This window comes from Helicoverpa zea, chromosome 19, assembly GCF_022581195.2.
Source record: "Helicoverpa zea isolate HzStark_Cry1AcR chromosome 19, ilHelZeax1.1, whole genome shotgun sequence".
Lineage (NCBI taxonomy): Eukaryota > Metazoa > Arthropoda > Insecta > Lepidoptera > Noctuidae > Helicoverpa > Helicoverpa zea.
In genome coordinates this window covers 5785644-5813258 of record NC_061470.1, presented here as the reverse complement: position 1 = coordinate 5813258, position 27615 = coordinate 5785644, and the positions used below count along the sequence as shown (strand labels likewise).

The following is a 27615-nucleotide window of genomic DNA, read 5'->3' as shown; positions in this document are numbered from 1 at the left end:
CGGGAATTATAATAATTATCAGGTATTGTATAGTAGCAGTATTTAATTTATTTAAGTATAATTATTTTTCATTTCTCATTATTTTCAAATAAGCGACTCCTACACTTGACCCGTCCTATATCGCAGTTTAAAAATAGCCCAAACCTTACATAGCATATCCGAACGCAACCAAATGTGACACATGTCATCATCAGCTGTTTGTCAAAGTCACTGTCGCTATCAGAATGCTTTCAGAACATGTAACGTTTCCCGCCTTTCTACGCGCGCTAGTATTGTCTTCCATTTATGAATATCCGTAGTGACGCGAATGACTGGCCAGTGTTTAATCGATGTTTTGTAATCGAGAGCATAGAGAATAAATCGATTGTTGCCATTTTTATCTGATATATTGTGTAATCATCGTTACGTTTTGTTATTGGAAAGATGATAAATGATAGAAGGAGATAAAACATTATGACCTCGTCAACATAGGTATGGAGTCGCATCATTCGACAGTCTCGAACTATTTTATGACTTTAACAAAATTCTAAATTGCAATCAAAAAATGTTTTGGGAAAACACCCCAGAAACTAGAAATACACATATATAAAGGAATCTTGCTTCCTTTTATGCACTGCAGAGTATTTTTTTCGAATTGTGACATAGTAAGTACTACAAACAAACATGATTTGAATAAATGCTAATGTTTTATTATTAAATTCAAAATAACAATGTCCCTCCCTCAGACACAACTGTGCGAAATACCCACAAGCGTCCTCTGCATCACGATCCCTCCTCATCCGTCATCCGCTAAGATTCAGACTTTCACCTTCACATCAACTTGTAAATACGTAAATAATACATTGACACTAAATTGTTATTCTCATAAGTACCCACTAACATAATTGGCTTGAATTAACTTGATAGGGGCCGACCGACGAACTATGTAAGACCAGTTAAGGTACGAGGATTATCAAAAAATCAGGAAGGGGCGCGGTAAACAATTTTTTTACATTCCTTCAGCTCTGATTGGTCCTTCTGCCGGTTTCTTTTGTCGGCGGCGTATTTATTGATTATATCATTTAATAATAAACATGTAGCTAACCAGGTATACTCAGAAACTGGCCACTAGTTTGCCTTTTTAAACACCTTATCGCCTCCTTATCAAGAGGATGAGGACCAAATGAGATACAGACATGGGCCGACTATTGTCATTTTAAAACTACTATTATTTATAGCCCACTTTTATAGTCATTTGTAAATTATCATATCTATCACACATATTTAAACATTCTATCATATCACTATAGATATATTCTTTATTATGCACACCAATTTAAAAAAAAAAAAAAAAAACAACAAGAATAAACAAAAATTTTGAAGTTGGTGACACAATGGGCGGTCTTATCGCTAAAAGCGATCTCTTACAGACAACCTTTGGATGGATTGTGACAAAAAGGAAATAACCATATCGCAGGTAGTTTTATTTATATTCACTATACATATTTACTTTAGATAGGAACTCGTTATATTTATAATGCATCTTTTGTCATGAACATATTATTAACCAAACCAAGGAAATAATACAATAATTGGAATAATTTTACTATTTGTCTGTCATCCAATTTTGAGAAATTCTGGTTTCAAGTTTCTTGATTCAAGCGCTGTTCAAGTTCTACTTGACATTTCGAATTTAGTGCCAGTACTTAGGTGCTAAAGTGCAAAGCAGGTACTTAGATGCAATTCAGATACTTAGGTGCAAATTGGGACGCCTGTTGGTGAAGGTTTCTCACGTTCCAATTTCGAATTTATATATGGTAGCTGTATGTATAGTGTACAGGGCAGATTACGCTAGGAAAGTTTGGCTAGTAATAAAATACTTCGTATATTGTCTAGGTATAGTTATTTATATGTATATGTACTCAATTAAAGAACAATAGAAATGAGTCATGGTACACAATCGAAAGTAATTCGGAACAGTTAAGCAATAAGTTTCTATGCTACGCATCAAGAGTTCGATTCTGGCGCTGTGCATTTTTTTTTTAATTCTTTTATTTTTAATTGACCGAATTTAGTAAAAATCATTGGAATGGACACTTGACAGTTCTGTCAACTGCATGTAAGACGATTCTTATAATAATTATTGAAATAGAAATATTGATTAATTAAACAAATGAGCTAAAGAAAATCAATGAACAATATCTGCCACCGCGTCACAAAATGACGACTGCAGTTCAGAATGAACATAAAAAGTTGTACAGAGACTGTGACTGTGTGTGATCTATTAATCAACAGTTAATCAAAAAGATAACACGAGCAGCCACGCGTGATACATGGCAAAACATTGTCATATTGTTAATTAAGATTAATAGTTGAACAACATGACTAGGCTTCTAAATAGTTCTAACATTAGACTGAGGGCCAGACGGTTGCATATTGACAGAAAAATCCTCACTGTAACTTACCTACTTGACTTGATGAAAAGCTAAAATGGAGTCCTCATTAAATATAGGCGTCCATATAAAAAAATATTTTGCAACTATAAATCCTGGGTTCCTCACTAAAGTTATTTGCAGAAGTAACTCTGTAATCTGAACTTATGTTGTTTCTTTGTCGAAGTTTAACGGAACCGCTGAATTAGTTTCAGAACTCCTATTTAGATGGAAGTACAGATTTGTGTCAATCCTTCACCGTGTGAGAGGAGGCCTGTGCCCAGCAGTGGGACGATAAAAAGGCTGTAACAGTAAAGATTTGAGTTTGTGACTTTATACGTGGTAATCTCAGAATCCACTGAACCGATTTTGACAATTCTTTCACCAATAAAAAGCTACAATCCTCGTCAATGTCATAGCCTATATTCAATCCCTAGTCCAGGAAGTAATTCCCTCATGACGCGAGTGAAGCCGCAGACAAAAGCCAGTGATAAACTTAATCTAGTTAATGTACGTCAGGTTATATACACTAGATTCTACAATAGCTTTCTAGCCTAGATATTTGAGCACTGATGACTCCAACACTTAGTTACGCGTGTAGACCCCGTGAGGGTCTGTTACTCACTTAATTGGTACTTTTCTACTAAATTAACCGCATGGTACCACTATTGTGTTATTAGTGGTGACAATGCGACGGTTGTGAATCAAATTGTCTGTTTGATGGTATAATAAACTTTCTGATTTACACTGTAATGTTAATCTATGTGGGTATCTGTAATTGACGGAAGATTTAAAATATAGAATCAGTTGTTCTAATTGCTCATTATTCCTGTACAGTCTAGATTACCAGCTTATGAGGTTAAAGTATTATTGTACACCATCACCTTAAAATGAACGCTGATTGAAATTGAACTACTTTCTATCTACCTAGTCCTTACTTTTCCTCACAAAAGTCTAGTGACAGTTCAATCGTACTGTCCATCAATACGAAAACTTCATGTCACAGGTCACAAATTAAGAATAGAACTTAAGAATTGCGTAAAATGGTTCTTTGTTGTCTAAAAAAAATCTCCGTTGTCAACGCCCCGATAAGTATGAGTATCAATGATCTCTAAGACAAAAATACCTAAGAACCAGGTACTATCATACATACCCAGGTACTCCAGTACCAAAAGCCTACTAGTAAAAGCGAAACCGCCCGCCGGGGCACCATTCAGGGCGTAACGCTGTCGCCTTTCACCGTCCGCTGCGTTTGCGCAGACATCAACGCATTGTTTGTTATGCATGTGCCGATGGCGGATGATCATAATAATGTTTTATAGTCTATAGTTATAGGGTAATTTGTTTAATGGTAGTTTTGCTTTCGTTTTAAGCTGGTACCTCTGATATTTTACCACCCACTAGTTCTACTGCTTAGTTCTACCGTAGAACTAATGGGAACTTTTTTTTCCACTAGTTCTACTATTTGAGGTGTAACAAAATAGTAGAACTAGTGGGAATTATGGTTTTTATTGGTATTCCCACTAGTTCCACTGAACATTGGCAGTAGAACTAATGGGACATAATTTTGTTCTACTAGACAGAAGAAATACAGTCGACGGCCGATAGTTGTGATTTTTTTTGGAGCTCAAAATCGATAGCAGGCAGAATAACTTAGATTTTTTTCATTACTTTCAACAAAAATCTAATGTTTTTCTTTATAAAAGTACTAGGATAGCAGAAATGAAGAGGAGCTAGTTAATCTTTTTGTTCTTCTGATTTTAAACAGGTGGAGGTGTTATAAAATTTTATAACTACTGCAAATGTTCAGTGGAACTAGTGGGAATACCAATAAAAACCATAATTCCCACTAGTTCTACTATTTTGTTACACCTCAAATAGTTGTTCCCATCAGTTCTACGGTAGAACTAAGCAGTAGAACTAGTGGGAACAAACCATATTTTAATGTGTTTGTGTATAAGTACTGGATAACAAAAATCATTTCTCAAGAGAAATATTTTTTTTTAATTAGCACAGTACAAAAACAAATCTATATATGTAAAAATGAAACCCGCTTTCCGTTGTCACGACGTAACATGAAAACGGCTTGACCGATTTGGCTGAAAATTAGAGGGGAGGTAAAGGTAACTTAGACCCGGGAGAAGGTTTTAGGATTGAGTTTTTGTCACCATCCGGCTACGGGACGCAGGTGAAACCGCGGGCGAAAGCTAGTTAAAAATAAAACAAGAAACAACACGGATAATAAAATAAAATAGCAACAAAATGTGTAATAACTAAAAGTATAGGTAGGTACAACGTTTTGTGCCAAAAAGTGGCAGCTCAGCATAAATAAATGAGGTACATTTTTTTTTGCTTATTCTGAGGAATTTCAGCTGAGGTATCTACGAGAACTCTTCAGTACCTAACAACAGCATTGAAAAAGATAGCAACCATATATTTCAGCCTATTCTAAGCATTTATCGTTAAAGAGAATCTTCAATCAATCACAAATTAACGCCCCAAACTAATTGGCCTGAATCTTTTATCCTGATTTATTTAGAAGCGAGATCCGATCCAAATTAATTAGACAATGTGTTGATCCCGACTGCAGAGTAAGGAAAGACGAGCGGAGATGCAATAAGTATAGTAAGTCATGCGCCTTCTTCTAGGACAAATATGTACGGTGAGTGTGATCAAAATGATCAGCAAGCCTAGTGAACGAAGCGTTCGGGTTCCTTGACACATTTGTCGATCAATTTTGATTTTAAAAGAAAATGAGCGGGTTCCAGTGATAGCGGGTATTCTTCGTCCCCTGAACACCCGCATTTTGGCGACGCTCCTTTCTTCGATTTTCCATTATGACATCTCCACTCGTATTTTTTTTCTCCGTGGTCCCAGCTGTCTAATACACTACTTCAAGCCAATCGCTTACAGGAACGTCGCATACATAAATTCTATCTTTAGTTTAGATTAAAATATCCGACCATTTAAAGCCCCTATTATGAAACGTCGGTAAATTAAGTTAATTATCTTGTTACAACTGTCATTTTAACTTAAATTAAAGAGACAGAAAGACTTAATTACGTCTTGGCCAATTGGACTTTGCAGAATAAGCATGTCAATTAAACATTTGTAATAAGACAAGATAGTTTAAAAACCAAGTTTTTAAACTGCATTTGTGTATAGTTTTATATGTTTTATTCATAGTTTCGTGAAGTAATTTTGCCATGTATTGGGAACTATTGCAACTGTCACACATTACAGCATGCCCTTTGCTAACGATCACAGATTGTTACAACATAGGGCGTGGCGTTCCTGGCACCATAGAGAAATAATAAATGGAGTATTATTAAATGTGCAGATATTTCAGCGATTTTATAATGTATACTACTGAAGTGCCTTGATAGCTTTTGTTAGAACTTTGTGTGTTCCTCGACATTTCACCCAGTTTTTCAAGATAGCTAGAAATATTTTGAACACCAAGGGTTCCTTATTGTCTCCAGATTTTTTAGTACTAGGCTGTCGTTGGTAGGTCGCGTCATCACTTATTATTTAAAGTAACCATGGGCCATCAAATCACCTTATTCTCTTAACCTTTTGAATGCCGCTAATTAGAGAACAATAGAAAATCCATTGTGTCTCGCGTAGATCTGCGCACAGACAGGGGCTTAAAATACATTATAGATTTATAGGCTTCACTGAGTCCTACATCATTTAGTGTACTAAACTACTTCACAAGTTAGCTACACATTTGGTCAATTGTCATAAATCTATTGACTCGTTCTCCATGTCCAACTGGACATAGCTAGCACAGACAAGCGGAGCGGAGTCAAATGGCACCGTTTGATCCCACGACCCCAACGTGCTGGCACTTGTATGCCGATACTAGTAAATGTCAGCAGTAAGTGACCATTATAGATCCCAGATTTAGTTCGGAATTTTGTTATTGTGAAAGTTTGCTCTTTACACTTTTATGTAACTTTACGTGTGTAAAAAGATGTTTCATTTCATGAAAGTGGGGGAGCCATACTCATATTATCTTTGTATGTCTCGGCGACTCAACTACCAAGAGCACTCCCAAGTTTAAGCATATAAAGACAATGTGCCGTGCATGTGTGCTTCACACACCAGTATGGCTCAACCACTTTCGAGCAACAGACCATCCGCACGATGTAATACGGTAGAGGACAGATCAATTATCTGGGCTGTTACAGAGAAGTTCCATTTGGATAACACTACCCACACGACGCAGACCTAATTGATCCTGGATCTTAATCCTTCACTCACTCACAGTACAACTCAGTAACAATACCAGTAGCTCCGTGTAAACACTGGTAGTAAGCTGCTGCATCTGGTTAGACTGAAAGCTCCACCATACTAAGTTAGAAAAATCTAGACATTTAAAAGAACTCAATCTATTGACTGTTTGACAAAATTTTGTCGTTTTTGAGGCTTTCATGAACACAGAAAGATTGACAGTCACATACAGGATATTTCATCTCATACAGACGTAAGTAGTGAAATGCTTTCAAGGTTTAACATGAGTACCACCTTCTTTACACAACTTTGTTATATTATGTAATTGAATTAAATGTTTATAAAACTTGTTTTTAATTTGATTACGATCTGTTTCCGTTGTCGTTTTGAATGAAGAGCACTTGCTTTCACACTGGTGTCCTTTCCGGTGCTCGTTAACGCACTTCCAGGTGTAATAACATTCATATTTTTGTTTATGTAACTTTGTGTTATGTAATTACTTGTGTCCTGACTGTAAAAGAGTGTTTAATTAAATTCTTTAAGGTAGACTTTAAGCTATCGTAATAAAAAAATACATTTGGGAAAAACCTAGCTAGGCTAGCCTAGTAAATAAACGGAAAGAGAATACCTTAGCTAGATGTTTATTGTTTAAAATACTTAACAACAATAATAAAATCACTAACTTATTATAGTGCAACTGGGTCGTGATTATTGTGTCGTTCCAAATAAGTGTAATGGAGTCTCTTGTCTTTATTAGTTACTGTCAAAAGGTTAAATTGATTCATCAAATCGTGTAACTGATTGCCCTGTTTTTGATACGAGTGATTGCTAAATCAAAGAATTTCTTTTCATTGTTGTATGTTTATGCATCGGTTTTAATTTTTTTTTTTACTGTAACCTTATGAAAATTGTCTTTGACTATTGTCTAATAATCATATTTTACCTTGTTTCAAACCAGAATGTAAAATTTACTTACCTATCATAAAATGGATTATTTAAATGAAATAAAAAAAAATGGCAGATTTTCTTTAAAAAATTCACCTTCAGCCAACAAAAAAGTAATAAATTACAAATTATTAAAACTTCATTTGTTTCTCGTTCTTAATTTAAATTGCTCTGGCGTTGCACAATGACATTATTTGCTGCCAGTGCGCAGTTTCCATAGCTATTCGTTTTGTGTTGAAAACGTGCAATCAGCTGACGCGTCGTATCGTGAATCTCTTTCGATAGATAATTGCTGATAGCCGATAGCTCACATACTATTGATATCAACTTCTAGGTATCTTGCATCTATATTTCTGAGAAAATCTTTATTATAAAATGAATAAAACTAGCTGTTTATCCCGATTTTATCCGAGGGAATTGAGGTCCCCTGCCAGAGATGCCGGATTGTTTGACACAGTTACCGTGGCCCCGGCACCTACACAAAGGATTCCAGAAGGAACATGGTGGGTTTTAGTCAGTATGAGTCTAACACTCCCTCAAGCTGCACGCTGCAGCGGAAGGGTCATTTGATAATTTCCCACTATAAAAAAAGGGAGCTGAAGTCCTCTACACTTTACCATAACTTAGAGAATAGATAGTAGAGTTAGTATTACCTAATGCTCGATCTATGGTACGAAGAAACCAATTTTCCTATAATAGTGTTAGTGGTAAGGATGTTGTTTACAAATATGTCAATGATCTATGCTCGTTATGGTAATTTACTCACCTGTTATTATTGCACAGGTGGTCATTTATATGCTATCAGATGTTGTAAAATAATCTTACAAAGTTACATCAATAAAAGAAGAAAAACAATAATAAAAGAAAATAAAAGATAGATAGGTTTTATAAATGTGAATTCTTCTCAAGTTAAATTGCATCCTATATCAAAGCAATAAGGTTTTAATATTTTCTTATTAATCAAGATGTGCAAAAATAATGACGACAATAATAATGATGTGCACAGGTGCACTCCCTTTTCCTTCACTCTCATAGCCGGATAGGTCGAAAATCCGTCACGACCGGAGAGAGATCAGGCGCAGGACCGCGATGAAAGTGCGTTCCGAAGCACGGGTGTATCGATCACCAATTTCATGACTGACCAGACTTTGTGAAAGTTTCTAAATCCTACAAAGCGATTGTGGAACCGGATAAAGGATGCAACTTCGCGAACATCTCAGAAATTATACATGCATTATTTGTTACTGTTTGCTAGATGGAGAAGACTAGCAGAAACATTAGTGTGAGTCACAATACCGCAGACCGGTGGAATCTCGCCCTGTAACCTTTAGGTACCCAATCCGCAGAAACGAAATCAATTTGATAAGCACTATAAACTAAACTATACTATCATACCGTGACGTCACTAGACAAAGCCTAATATTCGTTATACACCACAAAGCCTAGATTTGACCTTGGGCTTTAGTCTATTGACTGATGACCTTGGTAACTTTGACAATAGTAGCGTCATAGTTTGGGTTCAAAGGTTCGTCATAGTCATACATAAGTATCTATGAAAAACTGTGTATGAAGCATACCTACCTACCTCGATTTTCTTTCAATATTTTAGAAAAAAGTTATATTATCATACCAATCAGGTAAATAAAATCTTTATTTAGTTACTGTCTTCCAATTCAAAAGAGATATTACCTAATTAAATTTTTGTACTACAATTTGCTGAATTATCTGTTCAAAACCATTGTTATGTACATACTCGTACATACTTATGTTTCTTTACATGATGCGCAAAAAGTCGAACAACTATAAAATCAGCCAAAAACATCTACCAATCAAAAATATACTAATATGTAATTAATTATATCACAAAATCAGTGAAACCTAGAACTAAAACATGTAAGTAAACAGTTCTGACAAATTCAGACCTGATAAAAGAAAACCAACATAGGTATCTAAACTGCATCGACATTGGCCTTATTTAGGCGCCACTGAAATATCGCGATTTTTACGTTTTAATCCATTTGTACGTTATCAGCGCTGAAGTTTTTATCAGTTTGAAGGCTGGTACATTTCAATGTGTAAGGAAAACATTGCCAAATATCATCAAATATCAATGACAAATTGGAGAGGAACGCGTTCCGATTTCATCATCAGATAATAAAATTGAACCCGACCAATCGTAGTCTTGATGTTTTATGAAAATATGGACTTTGTACCTCTTAAATACATTAAATAAATTGTACCTCTTAAATATATTTTTAAATGTTTTTTTTTATTATTTTTTTTATAATCTAATATTTAAAAATATAAATAATATGTTGAAAGATAAATAAATAAAGTTAATCTTTCATTTTAGCACTTTATGACCTTCTTCATTCATGGTACCAACTGAGATTAGAGATTATAGTATTAGGCCGCGAACGCACAGACAGGTGGCTTGCTTGGCGCCTAGTGCCTAGCGGCTTTCATTCTTTCTATTCGACTAGCTAGGCGCTAAGCGCGCAGTGTAGCCGGTCGCGTTCATTTTAGAACGTTCGTTTTACTGGGCTACTCGCTAGGTGACGCGCTAGACACTAGGCCACAGATTACTGAATAGTTACTTACTAGGCGCTAAGCAAGCCACCTGCCTGTGCGTTCGCGGCCTTAGGTCTCTTACACCGAAGGAGCTGCCTCCTTAATTATAATTAACTAAATAACAAAGTCGTCTATGTAAAAAATATATAAAAAATAATGAATATAAAGGAGAAAATGCTTTGAAACTTTCTTCCAGTTTTTCAATAAGGGCTATTCAACCTCTCCTCTATAAAAAAAACTGAAAACTTTGCTGTGTCTATCAGAGTCCACAGTTAGTGGAAAATAAGTTAGAATTTAAACATAAAGACACTTTGTAACAAAATCTCGAAAGCGTGTCCAGCTCAGTTCCCTATTGTCCGGTTTCAGATTCCCCTTTGCAAAAACCAGTCATGCTCTCTTAAGCAAGCACATTGCATTGCATGCTTGTATCTTTAACTTGCAGAGAAAAGCTTGGATACAGGAAAATATGTCGGTGCATGTAGCATAGAGCGTTTCTTCTGTTTTATATAGAAACTGGTCTTTAAAGTAGTAGCTACGATAGAAAATTTCATGATCGTGGGCCAATATGATGCGGGCTGCGGGATTATTCGAAAGAGTTACCGCGGCCCTGGTACAAAAAGGGCTCTAGAAGGAAAATGATGGCTTTTAGTCAGTAAGAGCCTGACACTCGCTCTCGCTGCACCCACAGTGGGATTGTTGGATAATTTTCCACAAAAAGGCCAGTTTGTTGCTTGCTATGATATATAGGTGATTTTTATTTTCCTCCTTTTTACCCTTTCTGGGTTAATTTATCTTTATTTTTAAAGGCGTTCGTCGCATTCATTTATTAGTCACACATGTCTACAAACTCAATAGTCATTGATATAGAAACGGAATTTACTGCCTACAACTAACAGTACATAGTCATAATCATTAGCTATCGATCGACTCACTTGTTTGGCGCGCTATCGAGGAAACGCCGATAAGAGCACTAATCTAATTGGTAAAATAGGCCAACGGGTGCTCTGATTATGTTCGTAAACACACAACTAGTGAAACTCCTTAAGTTAAGTTTATAGGTATATAATTATGTATATGATGGAAACCGCAATGCATTTTTTTTATTGTTGGAAATAATCAAGTTCAAAACTACAACGTTTTTGCGAGTACATACTAGGTACCTACGCGCTACGCGATTTCTGTTTCAATAATAATAGTTGTTTAAAAAATCCTTGAGGACTGTCACATTCCCTATCTCAAAAATGTTAAACTTCCTTTCTCCTCGAAAAACACACAAAACAATGTCAAAAAACACCTAACAAAGATAATAATTGCTAATCAGCGTTCAAACGAGCTTATCATAGTGCAGAACGTGTCTACTTGTATCAGATAAAGAGTTGCACTTACATATTTCGTGGAGCTGATTCTGCGAACTCGGTTGACATCCTTCTTCTTGCCGCGCCTGTACCTGTTGGCCTCCTGCGTCTGCCGGGCCGCCTGGTCTTCCAACACAAACCAGTCCGTCACTGAACCACGTCGGGCCGTCCGCACTTCACGTTTCACACTCAACACTCTAGATAACTCTTTCTTGAAATCCTCACTCGGCCCACTAACTTTACTCACTTGAACCACTTTAGGAGACGGCAATGTGGAGAAAGACGAACTCTTTCTCTTCTGCTTGATGGTCAAATCCTTTGATTTTGTATAAGGCTCGCAGTCACTGAGATATGTCTCGCTAAACAGTTCCACAGCTTTCTTGAATTCGTTGAAGACATTCTCAACTGATTCCGACTTCAAAATGTCTTTTTTATTAACACTTGATCCAGAAGTTTGCATTGATGTACTAGAATTGTCGTAGGAAAGGTCGGAAGATATTTCTTTAATACTTTTAAGGCACACTCCGTCATCACTGTCGTGGTAAACATTTGCTATATATTCGAGGCTTTCGTTGGACGTCCACGCGTCGCCCATAGTGTCACTGCTCCCGCCGAACATGTACGACTGGTTCTTCTTTAATTTCCTTGGTGACAAATCTTCATCTTGTTCTTCAATAGATCTGGGAAGGAATTCGAAACTTTTGCTTCGAGTATAAACAGGTCTATGACCTTTTTCTCTTTTTTCCAATTCCTTGCTTCTGAAAAACCAAAATCGTTTGTTCATTTTGTAATCTTGTTCAGCCTTCGTGTCGGATCGCTTCGGTGTAGCCTTCGGTGATCCCTGAATAACTGGAGGTTCTTCGTTTTTCTCGTCTTCCACTATGGTTTTCCATTTCGGTTTTTCTTTTTCCTTTTCTTTGTCTTTGTTGAAGAAACTTATTCTAGATAGCCTGTCACGGAAGCTGAAAGATTTTTTCAGTGGTGAAGTGCCTTCCTCGTCGGAAGACGTGACTCGTTCCGACACGGGTGACTCCGGCATGGGCAGACATGACGACAGAAGTCCTGATGGTTTGGCTACAGCGAGCTCGTTGACTTGTGCTCGAGACGGTACGAGAGGGGGCGGTTTGAGTTTGTCCGGCAGGTCTCCGAGTAGACCCCTCTCTATCATGTACAGACTGTCGGCGTTGAGTTTCTTCAGGACATCAGGTCGTCTGATGGCAGGTTTCGGCTTATCTTTGTCCATATCGGACGTCATCACCGTCCCGCGGTGTGTTTTCAACTGGCGGTTATCACTTGCGATATCTTCTAAACAGATAAGCGTTGATAATGTTCTCTTATGTTGTGTGTCTACCAATGTTTCTGTTTGATGTGCGCGAAATAATCCAAATACAATGCCTTGGAAATGTTTAATAAGGTTTATGTCTACAAATAATAGGTAGGTAGATTCAGTGGCTACTTTATATTTCGTCTTACATTACTTTTGCAGCGCTTCCATCAAGTGGACATACATTTTATTAAAATTGTTTACATACAACCATATATTTACAACCATAATTTCAAAATAATTTATATTTAAAACTAACCATACTTATATAGTACAGTAGCACTTAATAAAACCGTGACGCGTGCCCGTGGTGTCGTAAAGAGCATAATTAAGGAAATTGCCAGGAAGTCACTAGCCATTCGAAGTAATAAAATGTTAGTAAAAATTGTAATTCTCTAACATCCGCCAACAGACGTGAAAAATGTTTATTGTTTTATATAATGAGCTACTTAAGTGCAATTCAAGGTGATAACGTGCTATATTCTTCTACTAAATCCTTAACTATGTATGCGTGTACTGTGTACGTAAATACTTATAATATATCTTTATTAGTACATACCTCCTAGTGCAGTTCTTTTTTCCGATGATTTATGTTATCATCAGCTTTATACTAATTTCAGTATTGAATCTTTAGATCCAATTAGATGTTATAAAGTTTTGCTTTATAATTACAGATTGATATTTTTTGCGAGGATCAATGTTTCCAGCATTAGTCAGCGGTAGTTGTCATTGATAAATGGTATTTGTAACATGGTACATTTTTAAATAGGAGCAGTTAAGGTTCAAGGTTGTCTTTTTAGAGGAAATACAATGCTTTACAAAACTGGTAAATAATGATACTTTTCATTAAATAAAGCAGTGATCGTAGCCTCAACTTTGATAGAAAGTTACATAGGTACTTACTTAATCTTGAATGTCTCATGACTTTATCATTTTCATGCCATATTTTTCATCCTATATGTATTTCAGACTGCAACTACACATACCTAGGTACACAAACATTATTATCTATGCCCATTTTAACCTTGGGGTTAACATTAAATCAATATAACATAGCAACGAAACACCAGTCTGTCGTCTGTAGTCGACAACTATAAAGCATTATGTGAAAGTTTCAGTGAAAAAAGTGCTTTTAAAGTGCAAGAAGCCGTCTGAATAGTTGATTTGTTTCTGTAGTTTGTTTTTGTTGGTATACCCTTGACTTGACGCCAAGGGCAAGGTTTAAAAAGATCTATAAGCTAGTACGTGGGTTCTATGCAGTAAGGGCGCGTTCCCACTTTTTAATGATCTCCTTCATTTAGTAAATGAACACACACATTAATTTTCTACATTCTTGCCAGTTCTTTTCCATAGATCAAACTTTTTTAACCCAATGCCTAAGTTGTATGTGTAAACTAAAATCTTTAGTTTTCAGCCTAGGCTATGTGTTTACAGTTGGTTACCGAGCAGCTTTATCTCAGAAATTAAAGAAGCTGTTTAACAAAATATAGTTTAATTTTTTGGTATTACTCGATTTATGTATCACGATACGCACTTAAGACTGCAAAAGCCTCAAACTCGTCTAACAATAAAATAATTGGCATGCAACTTTACCAGACAAGTGTACATAAACATAGTCCATACAAGCCGTTACAGTGTATAGTCCGGGGCTAATGGCTTCATCACGGTTGACGGCAGATGACCGCGCCTGATTATATCTGCACCAGAGGATGTTCACACCTATTCCCGTTAACATCCCACGCTTAGATGCCCTAGGAAATACATAGATCCTACGTATCAAAGATTTTGTAAATCAGTTTTATGTAGATTTTACATGATAGAGTAAACGATTCAAAGAAACTTTAATAAAAAATAAGTCCTCTTTGAGAAAATTATTTACAACTAATTAAAACTAACTATAACAGACCTAGTTATTTACCTACGATCGCTCGATCCGGTACTGGGAGCGTGCTAAAGTGGGTTGGCAGTTTTGCCACACTTAATTTTTCTTAATCTGTCTTTGATTTCTTCTTGATTCACGGTATCTGCTGCTCTAAGGTTTATGCTGTTTATTTCTTCGGGTACTCAATTGCATTTCACTTTTATATTCGTACCTATTGCCCCCTTTCAGTCAAACAGAACTTAGTGTTTGATATAGAAAGCAACTCATCAAAATTTACTACGTACGATTCGGGCGTATTTCTTCCTGAAATCGGCAACACCATCAAAATACTCTCCAAAACATTTGACTACCACAATTATTACAATAAGAAATTGTCAATAACTTTTCTCACATTGGAAACAAACCGAGGAAGTTGATATAATGGTGTTTTGTTATAAAGTAATAACAGAGAGCCCTCGCCGAGGCCTGTCTCCGAGGAAGAGGTCGCCAACAGCCTGCAGTAATGGTAAGATTTCATTGTCAATGTATGAATGGACCGTTTCCTTCCGTGGTGAGGAAATTATGGAATAGGAAGTTATGATTAACTGTAGGAGAAATTATTACAGGTATAAATGATGGAACTTATGCAGGTGTGATTGTGTAGTCAGTGTAGTGAATGAGTTTCTTTAAGTTTTAACGTGGTTCGAAAGCAAGTACTTATGTCAAAAAATAAGCAGGTAGCATTAACAACTAATTAGGGTCCAATGTGTCAATAACATACCTACATTATACAAATCACATACCTAAATACTTACGTATACTATCAAGTAAGTCTGAGGCCAGTCTAACCAAGGGGTATTGGGTTGCCCGGGTAAGTGGGTTGAGGAGGTCAGATAGGCAGTCGCTTCTTGTAAAGCACTGGTACTCGGCTGAATCCGATTAGACTGGAAGCCGTCCCCAACATGGTTGGGAAAAAGGCTCGGAGGATGATGATGACTTACGTACCTACACTATCAAACACCTCACTCCGTAAGGCAAGACTATTCCTAAAATTCAATACTCTTTGTTACAGTACCAAGTTCCATATCGCAGTTGATTCGCGCATACGACTATGAGACGGACACGGAACTTCTGGACGCCATCCCAGAGAGGGAATGGCGTCTGCTGGCAGCTTTGGCGAAGAAGAGGGAGGAACATGAGGAACGAGAAAAACTGGCCGTCCAGTTCCGCAAGCTGTGGCAGCGGGAGCAAGAAGAGAGGAAAATGGTGAGGACTTGCAGTTCCCCCTAAATTATCCGAAGTTAGCCACTATAGTTCGGCCATTCAGAGAATGCGTTCCTGACACGTCGCGATTGAACTGACGACGTAATAACATTCATTGATTATTGATATAATAATGTTGTTTTAATGCTCCTCAATTGTTAAAACGGTAAACAACCAGCAAAAATATTTTTATCGTAACTGCAACGCCATTGCAAAGTTACGTCGTCAGTTCAATCGCGACGTGTCAGGAACGCATTCTCTGAATGGCCGAACTATAAATGCATCGAGCATTTGCAGTGGTAGGTACTATCGTGAAGACACTTAGCCTACTTCAGATACCCAAAACTACTTGATGAGAATTGCTATCCTCTTTGCGTTACATATTTGGGGTCCTACAATTTGTTTTAGTTATCAACTTTTCGTAGCGCCTACAAAATTAAAATTCCAGTGTCAAGAAACACGGTGCTTGAGCGCTATCGTAAGGCGTAAAATCGCGTGTTGTTTCAAGCGTGATAATAACTCAATTAATGCCACATGCTATAGATCTCTAATATTTACTATCAGTTCACTTCAATTACCGTAACTATCTAGATTTTAAACTAAAACAATTGCTACTTGGACTTCACCAGTGTTTTACTGGTCAGAAGTTTCAGCCGAGGCGGCTGTTGTTTCTATATTATAGAACAAATAACATAAGACATAGTTACAATCTTATAGAATCTATAAGATTGTAACTATGTCTTATGTTATTTACGTCTTGTGTCGTGTGTCTTATGTTAGTTAACATAATAGTCCTTATATACAGGATGGCCCATCCATAGGCGTCCAAAAGAAAAATTTAGAAGCTCTAGGCTATGGGGTATCCGAATCACCCCCATGTATTATCAGCGATTTTTGTACTTTAGGAGCCAGATTTTTTTTTTCCGTAATTTTCATTTCAACATTGTTTTTTCTATTTTATCTTTTTTTTCCTAACGTTTACAGATTTTTTTTAATGTAATTAATTATCATGATAGTATCTAACACACCTGAAAAAAAAGCAGTTTGACTAAACATTCTAGAACTTACATAAAATTTTATCTGAAGTTCAAAATTACTGTTCGAGTTCAGTAGCCAAAAATGTTAACGGCTTAAAAAAAAATACAAAGAGTGCCAAAGGTTTCTAAGCCTACATCATATTCTGAACCATTATATTAAACTAATATCATAAAACTGAAAATTCGTTTGTTTGATCTCGTTAACCTCAGAAGAAGTTTTTTTTATTCTTCCCATTTATCATTACTTTTTATCCGAGCGCTCGAAGTATTTCCCCCAGGACGCCGAGGTAATGTTACCCTATGTCAAACTTGCCAGGTGGAAGCGGAAACCTCAGAGCAATACAAGCGCTACATCGTAGGAAAGCGACGGGAGGAGCAGAACCGGCTGGAGTTCAAGCAGCACCTCAAGTCTGTGGAGCAGCAGCTCAGGAGGCGAGAGCTCATGGACACCATCAGGAACAAAGAACAGCGCAGCGCCAACCTGTTAGCAATGATCGATGACCAGAAGGTAAATGTGTAACCTTCTTGCTACTGGAGACAAATGAAAACCAATAGTACATACATAGAAGGATATATATTTTTTAAATCACGTTAGGGTCAATTTATACTTCCTACTATATAATAATAATAATAATAAAGCCCCGCAGGGCATCTGAGGCGGATGACGGGGAGTAGCGACCCCGCGGGGCTATATATCCGAGTGCTCCAGGGAGAGTATACTGTCCCCCACCTCCGGCTTGCCGGAGTGAAGCATGACGGGGGATAGGTCTCCCGCCTCTTGGCTTGCCTTCATCGGCCGGTCAGAGTGGAGTCGCTAGAGCAAGGTTAGTCCTGCTCGGAGGGTAGGTGCCTCGTGGTAAGTGGCGAGTGGGCCGGTGATGCTGGACCCACAGGGAGCGCGTGATCTGCGTTTAAAGTCCGCCGAGGTATCCTCACCCTTCTTAGCCGCTCATGTCCCTGTTGCCCTCTTGTTGCTTTTCAGTGACTGATTCCCGGGGGCCCAGTAAGTGAGTTGGCGAGTCTCCACCTGCCATTTTAACATGTATTTAATACATTGTCATCGGCAGGTGCCATAGTTCCCGTAGTTTCCCCATTCCTAGTCCATTAGCATCCCATCACAATAGCCTAAGTAGTTTTCATCCATAGTTAGCAATAGTTTAGCACAGAACCGGGGATTGTCCTTGGGTACATTTCTATAGTGTATACAGGGATAATCGTCGGTTTTGTGTCACCATTTCATTAAAGTTGTCTCAAAAGGGCTTCAGCGTGTTGGCTTCGGCCCCACGTTCGCCTCCCAAAAATCCGGGACTCTATAGTCCCGAGGTCTGGAAGAGACATACATTTATAATAATAATAATAATAAGACGATGACGATGAGGCGGATGACGGGGAGTAGCGACCCCGCGGGGCTATATATCCGAGTGCTCCAGGGAGAGTATACTGTCCCCCATCTCCGGCCTGCCGGAGTGAAGCATGACGGGGGATAGGTCTCCCGCCTCTTGGCTTGCCTTCATCGGCCGGTCAGAGTGGAGTTGCTAGAGCAGGGTTAACAGCCCACTCGGAGGGTAGGTGCCTCGTGGTAAGTGGCGAGTGGGCCGGTGATGCTGGACCCACAGGGAGCGCGTGATCTGCGTTTAAAGTCCACCGAGGTATCCTCACCCTTCAGCCGCTCATGTACCTGTTGCCCCCTTGTTGCGCTTTAGCGACTGATTCCCGGGGGCTCAGTAAGTGAGTTGGCGAGTCTCCACCTGCCATTTTTACGTGTATTTATTACATTGTTATCGGCAGGTGCCATAGTTCCCGTAGTTTCCCCATTCCTAGTCCACTAGCATCCCATCACAATAGCCCAAGTAGTTTTCATCCATAGTTAGCAATAGTTTAGCACAGAACCGGGGATTGTCCTTGGGTACATTTCTATAGTGTATACAGGGATAATCGTCGGTTTTGTGCCACCATTTCATTAAAGTTGTCTCAAAAGGGCTTCAGCGTGTTGGCTTCGGCCCCACGTTCGCCTCCCAAAAATCCGGGACTCTGTAGTCCCGAGGTCTAGAAGAGACATACATATAATAATAATAATATTTTTTTTTATAGCGTTAATGTGTGCGTTGCGCTGTGGTGTTAAGGTTGAAATTGTTATTTTCACTTTTGGAAAGTCGCTTCAACTCTGCTCTAGTATAAATTGAGAATTAGGAATTGTTTGCATTTCAGAATTCACGGATAATAAAATCCCAACCATTGACGAGCCTTAACGATAGACACTTTTGTCAGATGAAGATGACGTCTAGGCGTTTTTCAAGACTATAGCTAAACTTAAACTTTGTGGTTCCACAGACAAGCTTCATAATAGACAAGGCTTTAGAGGACGAGGCGCGCGCGCAGCTGGCCGCCGACCGACGCACACGCAACAGCGAGGTGAAAGAGTTCAAGAAGCATATAGAACTGATTGGCACGCAGAAACGCAGTGACGAGGCTATGAGGAGACGAAATGCTATGTTGAAGGATGCTTCTCAGGTATAACTGCTAGCTAATAAAGTAGATGCAGATAAGTACTTCCATTCTGCTCTAAGTTTGAAGCCCATTAGGTAATCCTGAAGTTGTTTGTAAATTCGCTCGTTAGGATGATGGCATAGATTAGATACTAACTAGTACTCTGACGTTTAGGTACTTATTGTATCAATCGAGCTTTATGTGAAAGTCCAAAATACCAAAAAATGTTTGACATTCACCAACTGCTAGGCTCTCTCAGAATCAGAAATATTCTTATTCTACCAATACAGGTAACGAGCTAGGACATCTCGTTCGGTCTTCAGCTTGACAAAGCAAAAATACCACAATAATTTGGCGTCAGCCACCCGAAATACGTCCTCTGCTGGACAACGGCCTCCCCAACAGATCTTCACCAATCCACATCTTCTGGTTCCCGCAATTTGTTGTATAACACCGTAATTTCCATATTCATTAACAGCTCATTTTCAATTTCCAGCGAGTAGCAATAAGCAACGCTCTCAACCACTGGGAGTCAGCATTACTTCGTCAAGAGGTAATAGCAATGGATGCCGCCAAGCGAGCGCACCACGCCGCTCACGCCGCGCTCACTGACGCACGAAGCGTCCGACTCCTGCGAGCCAAGGACGCCAGGCGACGCCGCGCGAGGAAACTAGCTTATGTAACCGAGCAACTAAGAGATGCTATACGATGTAGGGCCTACTGAGATAGGCCCCCTATTCTAAAGATAAGTCTATGTGAAAAGAAAAAGTTGATAGGACCCACGTATAGTGGATTAAAAAGAAAACTTTAGGGAGTAGAACAAAAATAAGTAGGTACCTAGGTGCCTATAGTGGTTGCAAGATTTTTTGGCACTTAGCAAAGCTGACCTTGGCTGGCGTAACCCTACAAAAAATTAAAAATTTTCGTAATAATACTGTAAATTGTGAGTGCCAAAAGGTCTTGTACCATTGTAGGTATGTCTCTTTATTTTTTTAATTTATCGCAAAGATATCTTAAGCTCCTCCTAAGAAGATAGGTACAACTTTCAGTAAGTTTACCAACCTCTTTAGTAAGTACAAAAAATAACATCGTTGATCACCGGTATGTCTATGGCACTAACAACAGCATAAGATTTCGCACGTTTGGTAGTTGAGATTTCAACACATATTCACACAGCTTCCTTTAAAATTATATACAAGTAATTTAATAAAAAAAAAATACAAACAAATTTTGAAAAAATCTTGATAAATATGACGATTTGGAAATCAGTTCCTTAAACATAGGATACGATTTTGGTTGTCAATTCATCATGTTAAATACTTGTTTGTGAACTACCTCGTTATAATGTGACTGTATCTAATAAGTATTTGTAGGTAATAAAGTGAACGTAATTTGTGCAGCGTATTTTAATCAATAATCACAAATAAATTATTTACATTTAAATATATTTGTTTCACTTCATATATGAGATCCTTCTAACTAAAGCCCAATCTCAATGGCAGTTCAATATTTACCTTGACATTTTCGCAAATACAAATTATATTTGCCTAGTTGAAGCTTTCACTATAAAATCTCGATGCGCTCTTTACAGATCTATCAAAACCCTATATTATCTATCAGGTCCTGCTGATCTCCGGTCGTGTCGGATTGCCGTCCCATCGGGCTATGAGAGTTTGAGTGCACCTGTGTCCAAGCAAATGCTTGTGCACTATAATATATCCTGCGCAGTTGGCTAATCTCCTTACATGAGAACAGCTGCCGTACATCATCATCATATTATCTATCACCAGCCCCATATTGCACTTCACTAAGATCCTTCGTCGCCGCTGCAAGTCTTGCCCTAGCCTTCTTGTACTTCTTCAATGCCGCTTCAGCGCCCAGGAGTAGTGCTGATGCTGTGCTGGTTCCTGGTTGAGCTGGTGGCGCTACTAGACCTCCGATTTGTGCTTGAGATATGATGTTCCACCGAAGGTTGATAGAGCCAGTTGTAGTGAAGGTGTAGTTTGTGTCCTGTAATGTCGAGGAAAGCGCCATCTGGTTATGTAGTATTTGAACTAATGAGGTTTTATTGAAAAATGTGATCAACTTTGATATTGCATACTGATTTATAAAACAGACTTTCTCAAGATACAAAATACCCGAAATAAACACATTAGAATCCAGCGGAACATTAAATACTATAAGGCGATCGATGTCGATGTATAGCTTATTAAAAGGTGAAACTTTCACAAATCGAACTTTAGCAAACGCTTCTTATTTGGCCTCAGGTCCATTGCAAAATTGTAGGGCTGCGGGATGGTCCGAAAGAGTTACCGCGGCCCTTTTACCTACATAAAGGGTTCAAGAAGGAACATGGTGGGTAGGTCCAAAACGGCAGTTTCACTAAAAGGCAAATTCCACATAATTAGCAACAACCAATCACCTGCAACAGCGGCTCAGCAAGCACATTCAAATCCTTGATCAAATGACAACCTCCTAGAAAGAACCTCCGGCTCTCAGCTTCCACTACATCGGTCTCCTCAGGTCTGCTGCATACCAGCTCCTTGGCGTAGCAGCCAGGGTTCAGGTGAAGGGGTAAGAAGCAGTACCCTTCGGTACGGTGGCGGTCCCACCAGTCTGATGATATCACTTCTAGGAATAGTTTGATTGGAGGGGGTTCTGTAATCAATTTTTTATGGCTTAGAATAAATAAAATCTTCATAAATGTCTATATTACAAGAGCTGTAGAGTTCATTTATTTGTTTTTGAACGCGCTAATCTGAGGACTACTAGGCTAGGCAGATTTGAAAAAATATTTCATAGTTGTTTGATAGTCCATTAAATGAGGAAGGCTTTTTATCCTGGTGCGGAAGCGAAGTTTCGAAATAACTGGCAGTAGCTAGTAGGCCATTATACTCTTAAATAGACAGAATTCATTTACATAATACCTATTAATTATATAATAGGTAACATAGGATGTAGTTCGAAACTTTGTAAGATTCAGAAATCATTTTTTTAGCACATTACATGATATTCAGCCTTCTCTTATTTTTCATTGACAAAGTAAATAAAAAAATATATAGTTTTTACCTATGCCAGTGTTAACTTCTAAACAAAGTTCTATGATATGACTATAACTCCATATTTTTTCTCCTTCTACCATCACAGATTCACTGGTATGCGTTTTTCCTTGAAGAGTATCAGTGCATTGGATGTCTTCAGGCACCTGAAAGAGACATTTTACAAGAGTTAAGTCTTTATGACTATTTTTCGACTAATACGAGTTTTTTAAGGGAACAAATATAATGACCACCCTAAAATGCTTTGATACCCTTAGTTTTGTAACCAGAAATATCTACTGAACACCAGAAAAATAAAGTCTAAAAATGTATTGTACCAGCTATTTTTGTCACGACTTCACTTTAAATTGTATTCGACCACCAAATTTAGTAAATGATCACCAACTGTTGACGACCAAATTAATGTATTATGTTTGCCTAAATAAGTCACTGTGATTGCCATAAAATGTAGGCTTATTACCAAATAAAGTATTATTATGCCATATTAAGTTATGTGTCCGGCTTGCAATGCATGCGTGAGTGTCAGTATGACGAGTGACAGGGGAAAATGGAAGAAAATGACATATTGCGCCGACCTCAAGTAAAATTGGGAACAGGGCAGGAGAAAGAAGAAGAAGAATGTGTTTCTCAATACACTCCCTCGAAAACACACTCTTATCGCACTGTTTATAGGCATGCAATAGACAATTTTACACCCTTGTGCAGGAAAAGGGTCCCCATAATGTTATTACATTTATTGTATCAGACCGAACTTATTTTTTTGGAGTCAGTTTACTTAAACAGGATAGCAAGATGTAAAAACTTTGATTATCATTTTATATTAAAACGCTGATATAATTTTGATGATCATTTACTACTTTTGGTGATCATTTACTACTTTTGGGATAACAATGATTTATTTGGACTCATTTTGCTTAAATAGGATAGCAGAATTTAAAAACTTTGGTTATAATCTTACTTTAAAATGGTGGTTTAATTTTGGTGATCATTTACTATTTTTGGCTTACGCATGATTTATTTTGGAATATAAAAGTCGTGGTGGCCTAGTGGGCAAAGAACCAACCTCTCAAGTATGAGGGCGCGGGTTCGATTCCAGGTCAGGCAAGTACCAATGCAACATTTCGAAGTTTGTATGTACTTTCTAAGTATATCTTAGACACCAATGACTGTGTTTCGGATGGCACGTTAAACAGTAGGTCCCGGCTGTCATTGAACACCCTTGGCAGTCGTTACGGTTCGTCAGAAGCCAGTAACTCTGACACCAGTCTAACCAAGGGTTGCCCGGGTAACTGGGTTGAGGAGGTCAGATAGGCAGTCGCTTCTTGTAAAGCACTGGTACTCAGCTGAATCCGGTTAGACTGGAAGCCGACCCCAACATAGTTGGGAAAAGGCTCGGAGGAGGATGAGGATGATGCATGATTTATTTTGGAGTAATTTCACTTAAATAGGATAGCAAAGTGTTAAAACTTTGGTTATAGTTTTACATTAAAATGCGAGTTTCATTTTGGTGATCATTTACTATTTTTGTCTGCTATTTGTTACTATATCTGGTGATCAGTTAAACATAAGCCTTTTTTTAATTATAAGATAAGGGTAAAAAGTCGTTTAATCAAAGCAGACTGAAAACAGCCCTGAAAAACGCCCGCCCTTCACCACTTCCTATGTGTTTTTTTTTAGTGGGAAAAATTTAGTGGTGATGGGAGTAAAGTATTTTTTTTGTTATTTTATGTGAACTATGAATCAATAAAATAATACCTTTATATCAAACTGTATGTACAAGTTGTCCATATCAAAATCTACAGCAGATAATATTTCTATTGCAACACAGTACTGTTTCTTGCCGACAGGGGGCATCACGAAGTTCAGCAAATGTTTCTGTTTCTTCTCCCATCTTTTGTGTAGTTTCTTCAGCTGAAATTTCAATTAAATGAATGTATAAATAAGAAAATACTATAAGAAAAACCTACAGATATTTAAATAATTACTAATAAATGGTTCTCTCAACAGCAGAAGTAAGGTACTAACGAACAGTCTTTGAATATGTTTAAGTAATAAATAAATATGTGAAATGTAAGAATCCTTTCATATCATGTATCCTCTGTGACGTCTGTGATAATATTAAATAGCATCATTTCAGTCTATTACTGCTGAGCACAGGCATACCCGGTTAATTTCCAAAAGGCCTGCTTAAGAGTGACCTGGGGCCCGATTCTCCTAATTTTACTTAAGCGACATACGATTCACATTCGACTGCGATCCAATCACGACTCGATTACGATTGAAGCGTATGTGGCATTCCGCTATTTTTTCTTTGAAATGAACGTTTTTATCCTTTTCTGTCATTCAATAATGAATCATTTTGTCTGCAAATTATTTACGATTGAAATATGATTGTAGAGCAAACTACCGTATAGACCAGTGGTTCTTAACCGGTGGTCCGCGGACCACTGGTGGTCCCTGGAGGCATTCCAAGTGGTCCGCGAAGCTTAGCTTCGCGACGTTGCTATACGTTGGGTTTTCGCATGGACGTATATCGGGTGTGTCGTACCTAGTCCCCCCATTCATGAAAATGTATGTTTGGGCTACATTTTACGTAATTTTGGTTTTGAGTCTTAAATAAAAAATAATTAAAATTTCGCGCTCGCTTCGGTAAACGCTTAATTTTGCATTTGTCAACAAACAAAACGTTAAGTACGTTTGGCTAATTTTTACGTAATATTTGGTTTAAATCCGATAAAAATTTCGCACTCGCTTCGCTCGCGCATTTGGAAACTACATAGGCAAATTTTTCTTTATTTGCATTTGCTTACCTACACAACTGCCCCGACATGCGTTTAGCAGAGTGCTAATTTAGGTAAACCGATGAGGTGGTCCCCGGCAAGACAAACTTTAGTTAAAGTTAAAGTGGTCCCTCATGGCTAAAAGGTTAAGAACTACTGGTATAGACCAAAATCACCAAAATAGCAGACCAATCGCAAACCAATCGAATGTCGTTGGAATACGATTGGTCTTATATTAGTAGCAGAATGCCCGATATGGTTAAAACTGCTATTGCGATCATATTGCGATTCGATTTCTATTCAATTTTGACATTATTAACTTAGTACCCCTGCACATCTAACTGTAATCTTAAGCACCTTATTGCTGATTTTAATTATTTAAAATAATATTAACAACTGGAAATTACCAACAATACTAACTCTTCACCACTTTCACAATCGAAATCCATCTCAATACCATACTGATAACCCCATGGTACACCCGCTGTAGTCTCCAGAGTATACGGGTTGAGTTCCAAGTTGTTCACATCGGGCATCATGATGATATAGTTATGTGCTGTGTTGTGGTAGATGGAGAGGAGCGTTAGTTCCTGCTTGTATATTAGCTGCGAGTCCCTGGAGAGTTGATTTATTATGTTAAGGCAAGGTATGCAGCTGTATCTGGTTAGAATAGTAATGCTGATGTCGAAGTTGGGAAAAGGATAGACAAATACCTAACAACAGCCGCAGGTTGTGTCTGCACCTAGTTCTGGCTGCTATGATGAAGGCTAAACCTAGTTATAAGTGAATAAAACAGGATACAACTAAGTTTAACCACATATGGCCGTCTACAACCAGCTTTATCTGGCTAGAACTAGATTCTGCCGCACTTCGTTTTATACGTTGTAACATATAAATTGCTTAGTTCTATAAAAAATCAGATTAAAAAAAAACATGATATTCTTAGGAGTTAAACTTACTCATTATAATCAGAATTATCAAAGACAACATGCATCGCAGTCCATTGTTCTTGTCCCGAGACATTTTCTTCACTCTTGAACAATACAGTTGTTGATACTGTGTCACCCACAAAAGCCTTATCAAGAGAATCATTTAATTTCAACTTCTCCATTAACAAAGTAAGAAGGCCATCTTCTTTTTTATTACAGTCTATTGGCAAAGGCAAGTAATAGTCCTCATGCACATAAGTAAATACTTTACCCGGCTTATATTCTATATTGTCTATACCCTCATGATAAATTAATTCTGCTTCTGTGATGCAATTGTGGACGTCTGAATAGCGTTGCACCTCCCAAATGCTGAATATTTTTTCTTGCCATTTAAAAGAGTATTCCTCTGTATTGTTTTCTAATTTTAAAACGTTAGAGCCGTTTGTACAATCTTCGAATTTTGGCAGAGATATTATGCTCTCTTGACGCTTTAGTTTTATCCTGACAAAATTAAACATCATATTACTAACAACATTTATCAAAAGTACAATTATGATTGAATTTTCTGTTGCTTGAAAACAACTTTTTATCCAAAAATACTCACCTTATTTGTAAATCTCTGACATCTTTCTTAAGCCAATATACCCCTGGAACTTTGTTGCAACGATTGAAATCATTCATATTCCTGGAAAAAATCAGTGAAATACAATATTTTTCACTTTTGCTAACCAAAATCTTTTGACGTTTATTTGTTTATAAAACGCCGCTGCCTTCATTCATTTCATCACCATAGCAACCGCTGACAAATAAAGTTTCGTTCTGTAATACTTTTTAGGTTTGTTATTTATTAGAGTCACTATTTCAAATACAGTTATATAATTTTAATAAATTATTAGTCCTTATTAACCTATTTTCTGATACTTTATCAGGCTTCTCGTAAAGAAGTCGTGAATATCAAAATAACTATTAATATTTTCATAACGTCATGGTTAATTTCTTATGTGATACGGAACGTTATTCTCAGACCGTACATGTAATAGTTCATGTTCATTCATTCTATTCATGTTTGATTTATTTTCAGTTCTTGCTTCTCATTTCACTTGTCATTGGCAGAATCGTCGAAGTTGACATCATAGATATAATATTACTAAACAAGATTGCGCACGCTCAAAATATATATTTACGAAAATGAACTCTATTCTAACGCAATAAGGTACCAAATTGGTTGCATAATACACAGAGGCAAATCCGAGCCGAGAGGGATAGTTCGAACGGAGGCTGTTTGTCTCTTTCTAACACCTTGCCAGCATAAAAAAATGTTGTGATCAAAAGTTTTGTCTTCCCAAAAACAATTGAA

At 37.7% G+C, this 27615-nt stretch overlaps 3 protein-coding genes across 6 annotated transcripts in view; 1 reads left to right on the top strand and 2 right to left on the bottom strand.

Moving 5' to 3' along the window:
- The window catches only part of LOC124639818 (rho GTPase-activating protein 15-like), a 124763-nt gene extending 111967 nt beyond the window's left edge, over positions 1 to 12796 (bottom strand). For both annotated transcript variants that reach the window (XM_047177300.1, XM_047177302.1), the window contains exon 1: positions 11550 to 12796. In XM_047177300.1, coding sequence (XP_047033256.1) covers positions 11550 to 12773 — 1224 coding nt within the window. In that variant the 5' untranslated portion in view covers positions 12774 to 12796. The remainder of the gene's footprint in view (positions 1 to 11549) is intronic.
- Positions 12797 to 13927: 1131 nt separating this feature from the next.
- Positions 13928 to 20933, top strand: LOC124639821 (troponin I-like). 3 transcript variants are annotated; one of them, XM_047177307.1, is made up of 6 exons: positions 13928 to 14083; positions 14953 to 15229; positions 15776 to 15969; positions 17320 to 17511; positions 19335 to 19514; positions 19987 to 20933. In XM_047177307.1, exons 2-6 carry the CDS (start codon positions 15145 to 15147, stop codon positions 20212 to 20214), a joined length of 879 nt encoding a protein of 292 aa, XP_047033263.1. In that variant the 5' UTR covers positions 13928 to 14083; positions 14953 to 15144; the 3' UTR covers positions 20215 to 20933. The 3 variants fall into 3 exon arrangements, with proteins under 3 accessions (XP_047033263.1, XP_047033262.1, XP_047033261.1); XM_047177306.1 differs by having other exon boundaries at positions 13928 to 14101; positions 14961 to 15229; XM_047177305.1 differs by having other exon boundaries at positions 13928 to 15229.
- On the bottom strand, positions 20882 to 27003 carry LOC124639819 (Meckel syndrome type 1 protein-like). Its single transcript, XM_047177304.1, has 7 exons — positions 26863 to 27003; positions 26289 to 26759; positions 25737 to 25944; positions 24305 to 24460; positions 22560 to 22695; positions 21913 to 22148; positions 20882 to 21500 (listed from the first exon to the last, which is right to left on the bottom strand). The coding sequence occupies exons 1-7, from the start codon at positions 26937 to 26939 to the stop codon at positions 21267 to 21269; spliced, it is 1518 nt and encodes a 505-aa protein (XP_047033260.1). The 5' UTR covers positions 26940 to 27003; the 3' UTR covers positions 20882 to 21266.
- Positions 27004 to 27615: the final 612 nt, after the last annotated feature.

Coding starts and splice junctions, on each gene's coding strand:
- LOC124639819 (XM_047177304.1), bottom strand. CDS start 26,939: ATGAATGATTTCAATCGTTGCAACAAAGTTCCAGGGGTATATTGGCTT. Junction 26,760..26,862: donor GTCAGAGATTTACAAATAAG/GTGAGTATTTTT, acceptor TAATTTTGTCAG/GATAAAACTAAAGCGTCAAG. Junction 21,501..21,912: donor TTGCTGAGCCGCTGTTGCAG/GTGATTGGTTGT, acceptor TCGACATTACAG/GACACAAACTACACCTTCAC.
- LOC124639821 (XM_047177307.1), top strand. CDS start 15,145: ATGGTGTTTTGTTATAAAGTAATAACAGAGAGCCCTCGCCGAGGCCTG. Junction 15,970..17,319: donor AGCAAGAAGAGAGGAAAATG/GTGAGGACTTGC, acceptor CAAACTTGCCAG/GTGGAAGCGGAAACCTCAGA. Junction 17,512..19,334: donor CAATGATCGATGACCAGAAG/GTAAATGTGTAA, acceptor GTGGTTCCACAG/ACAAGCTTCATAATAGACAA.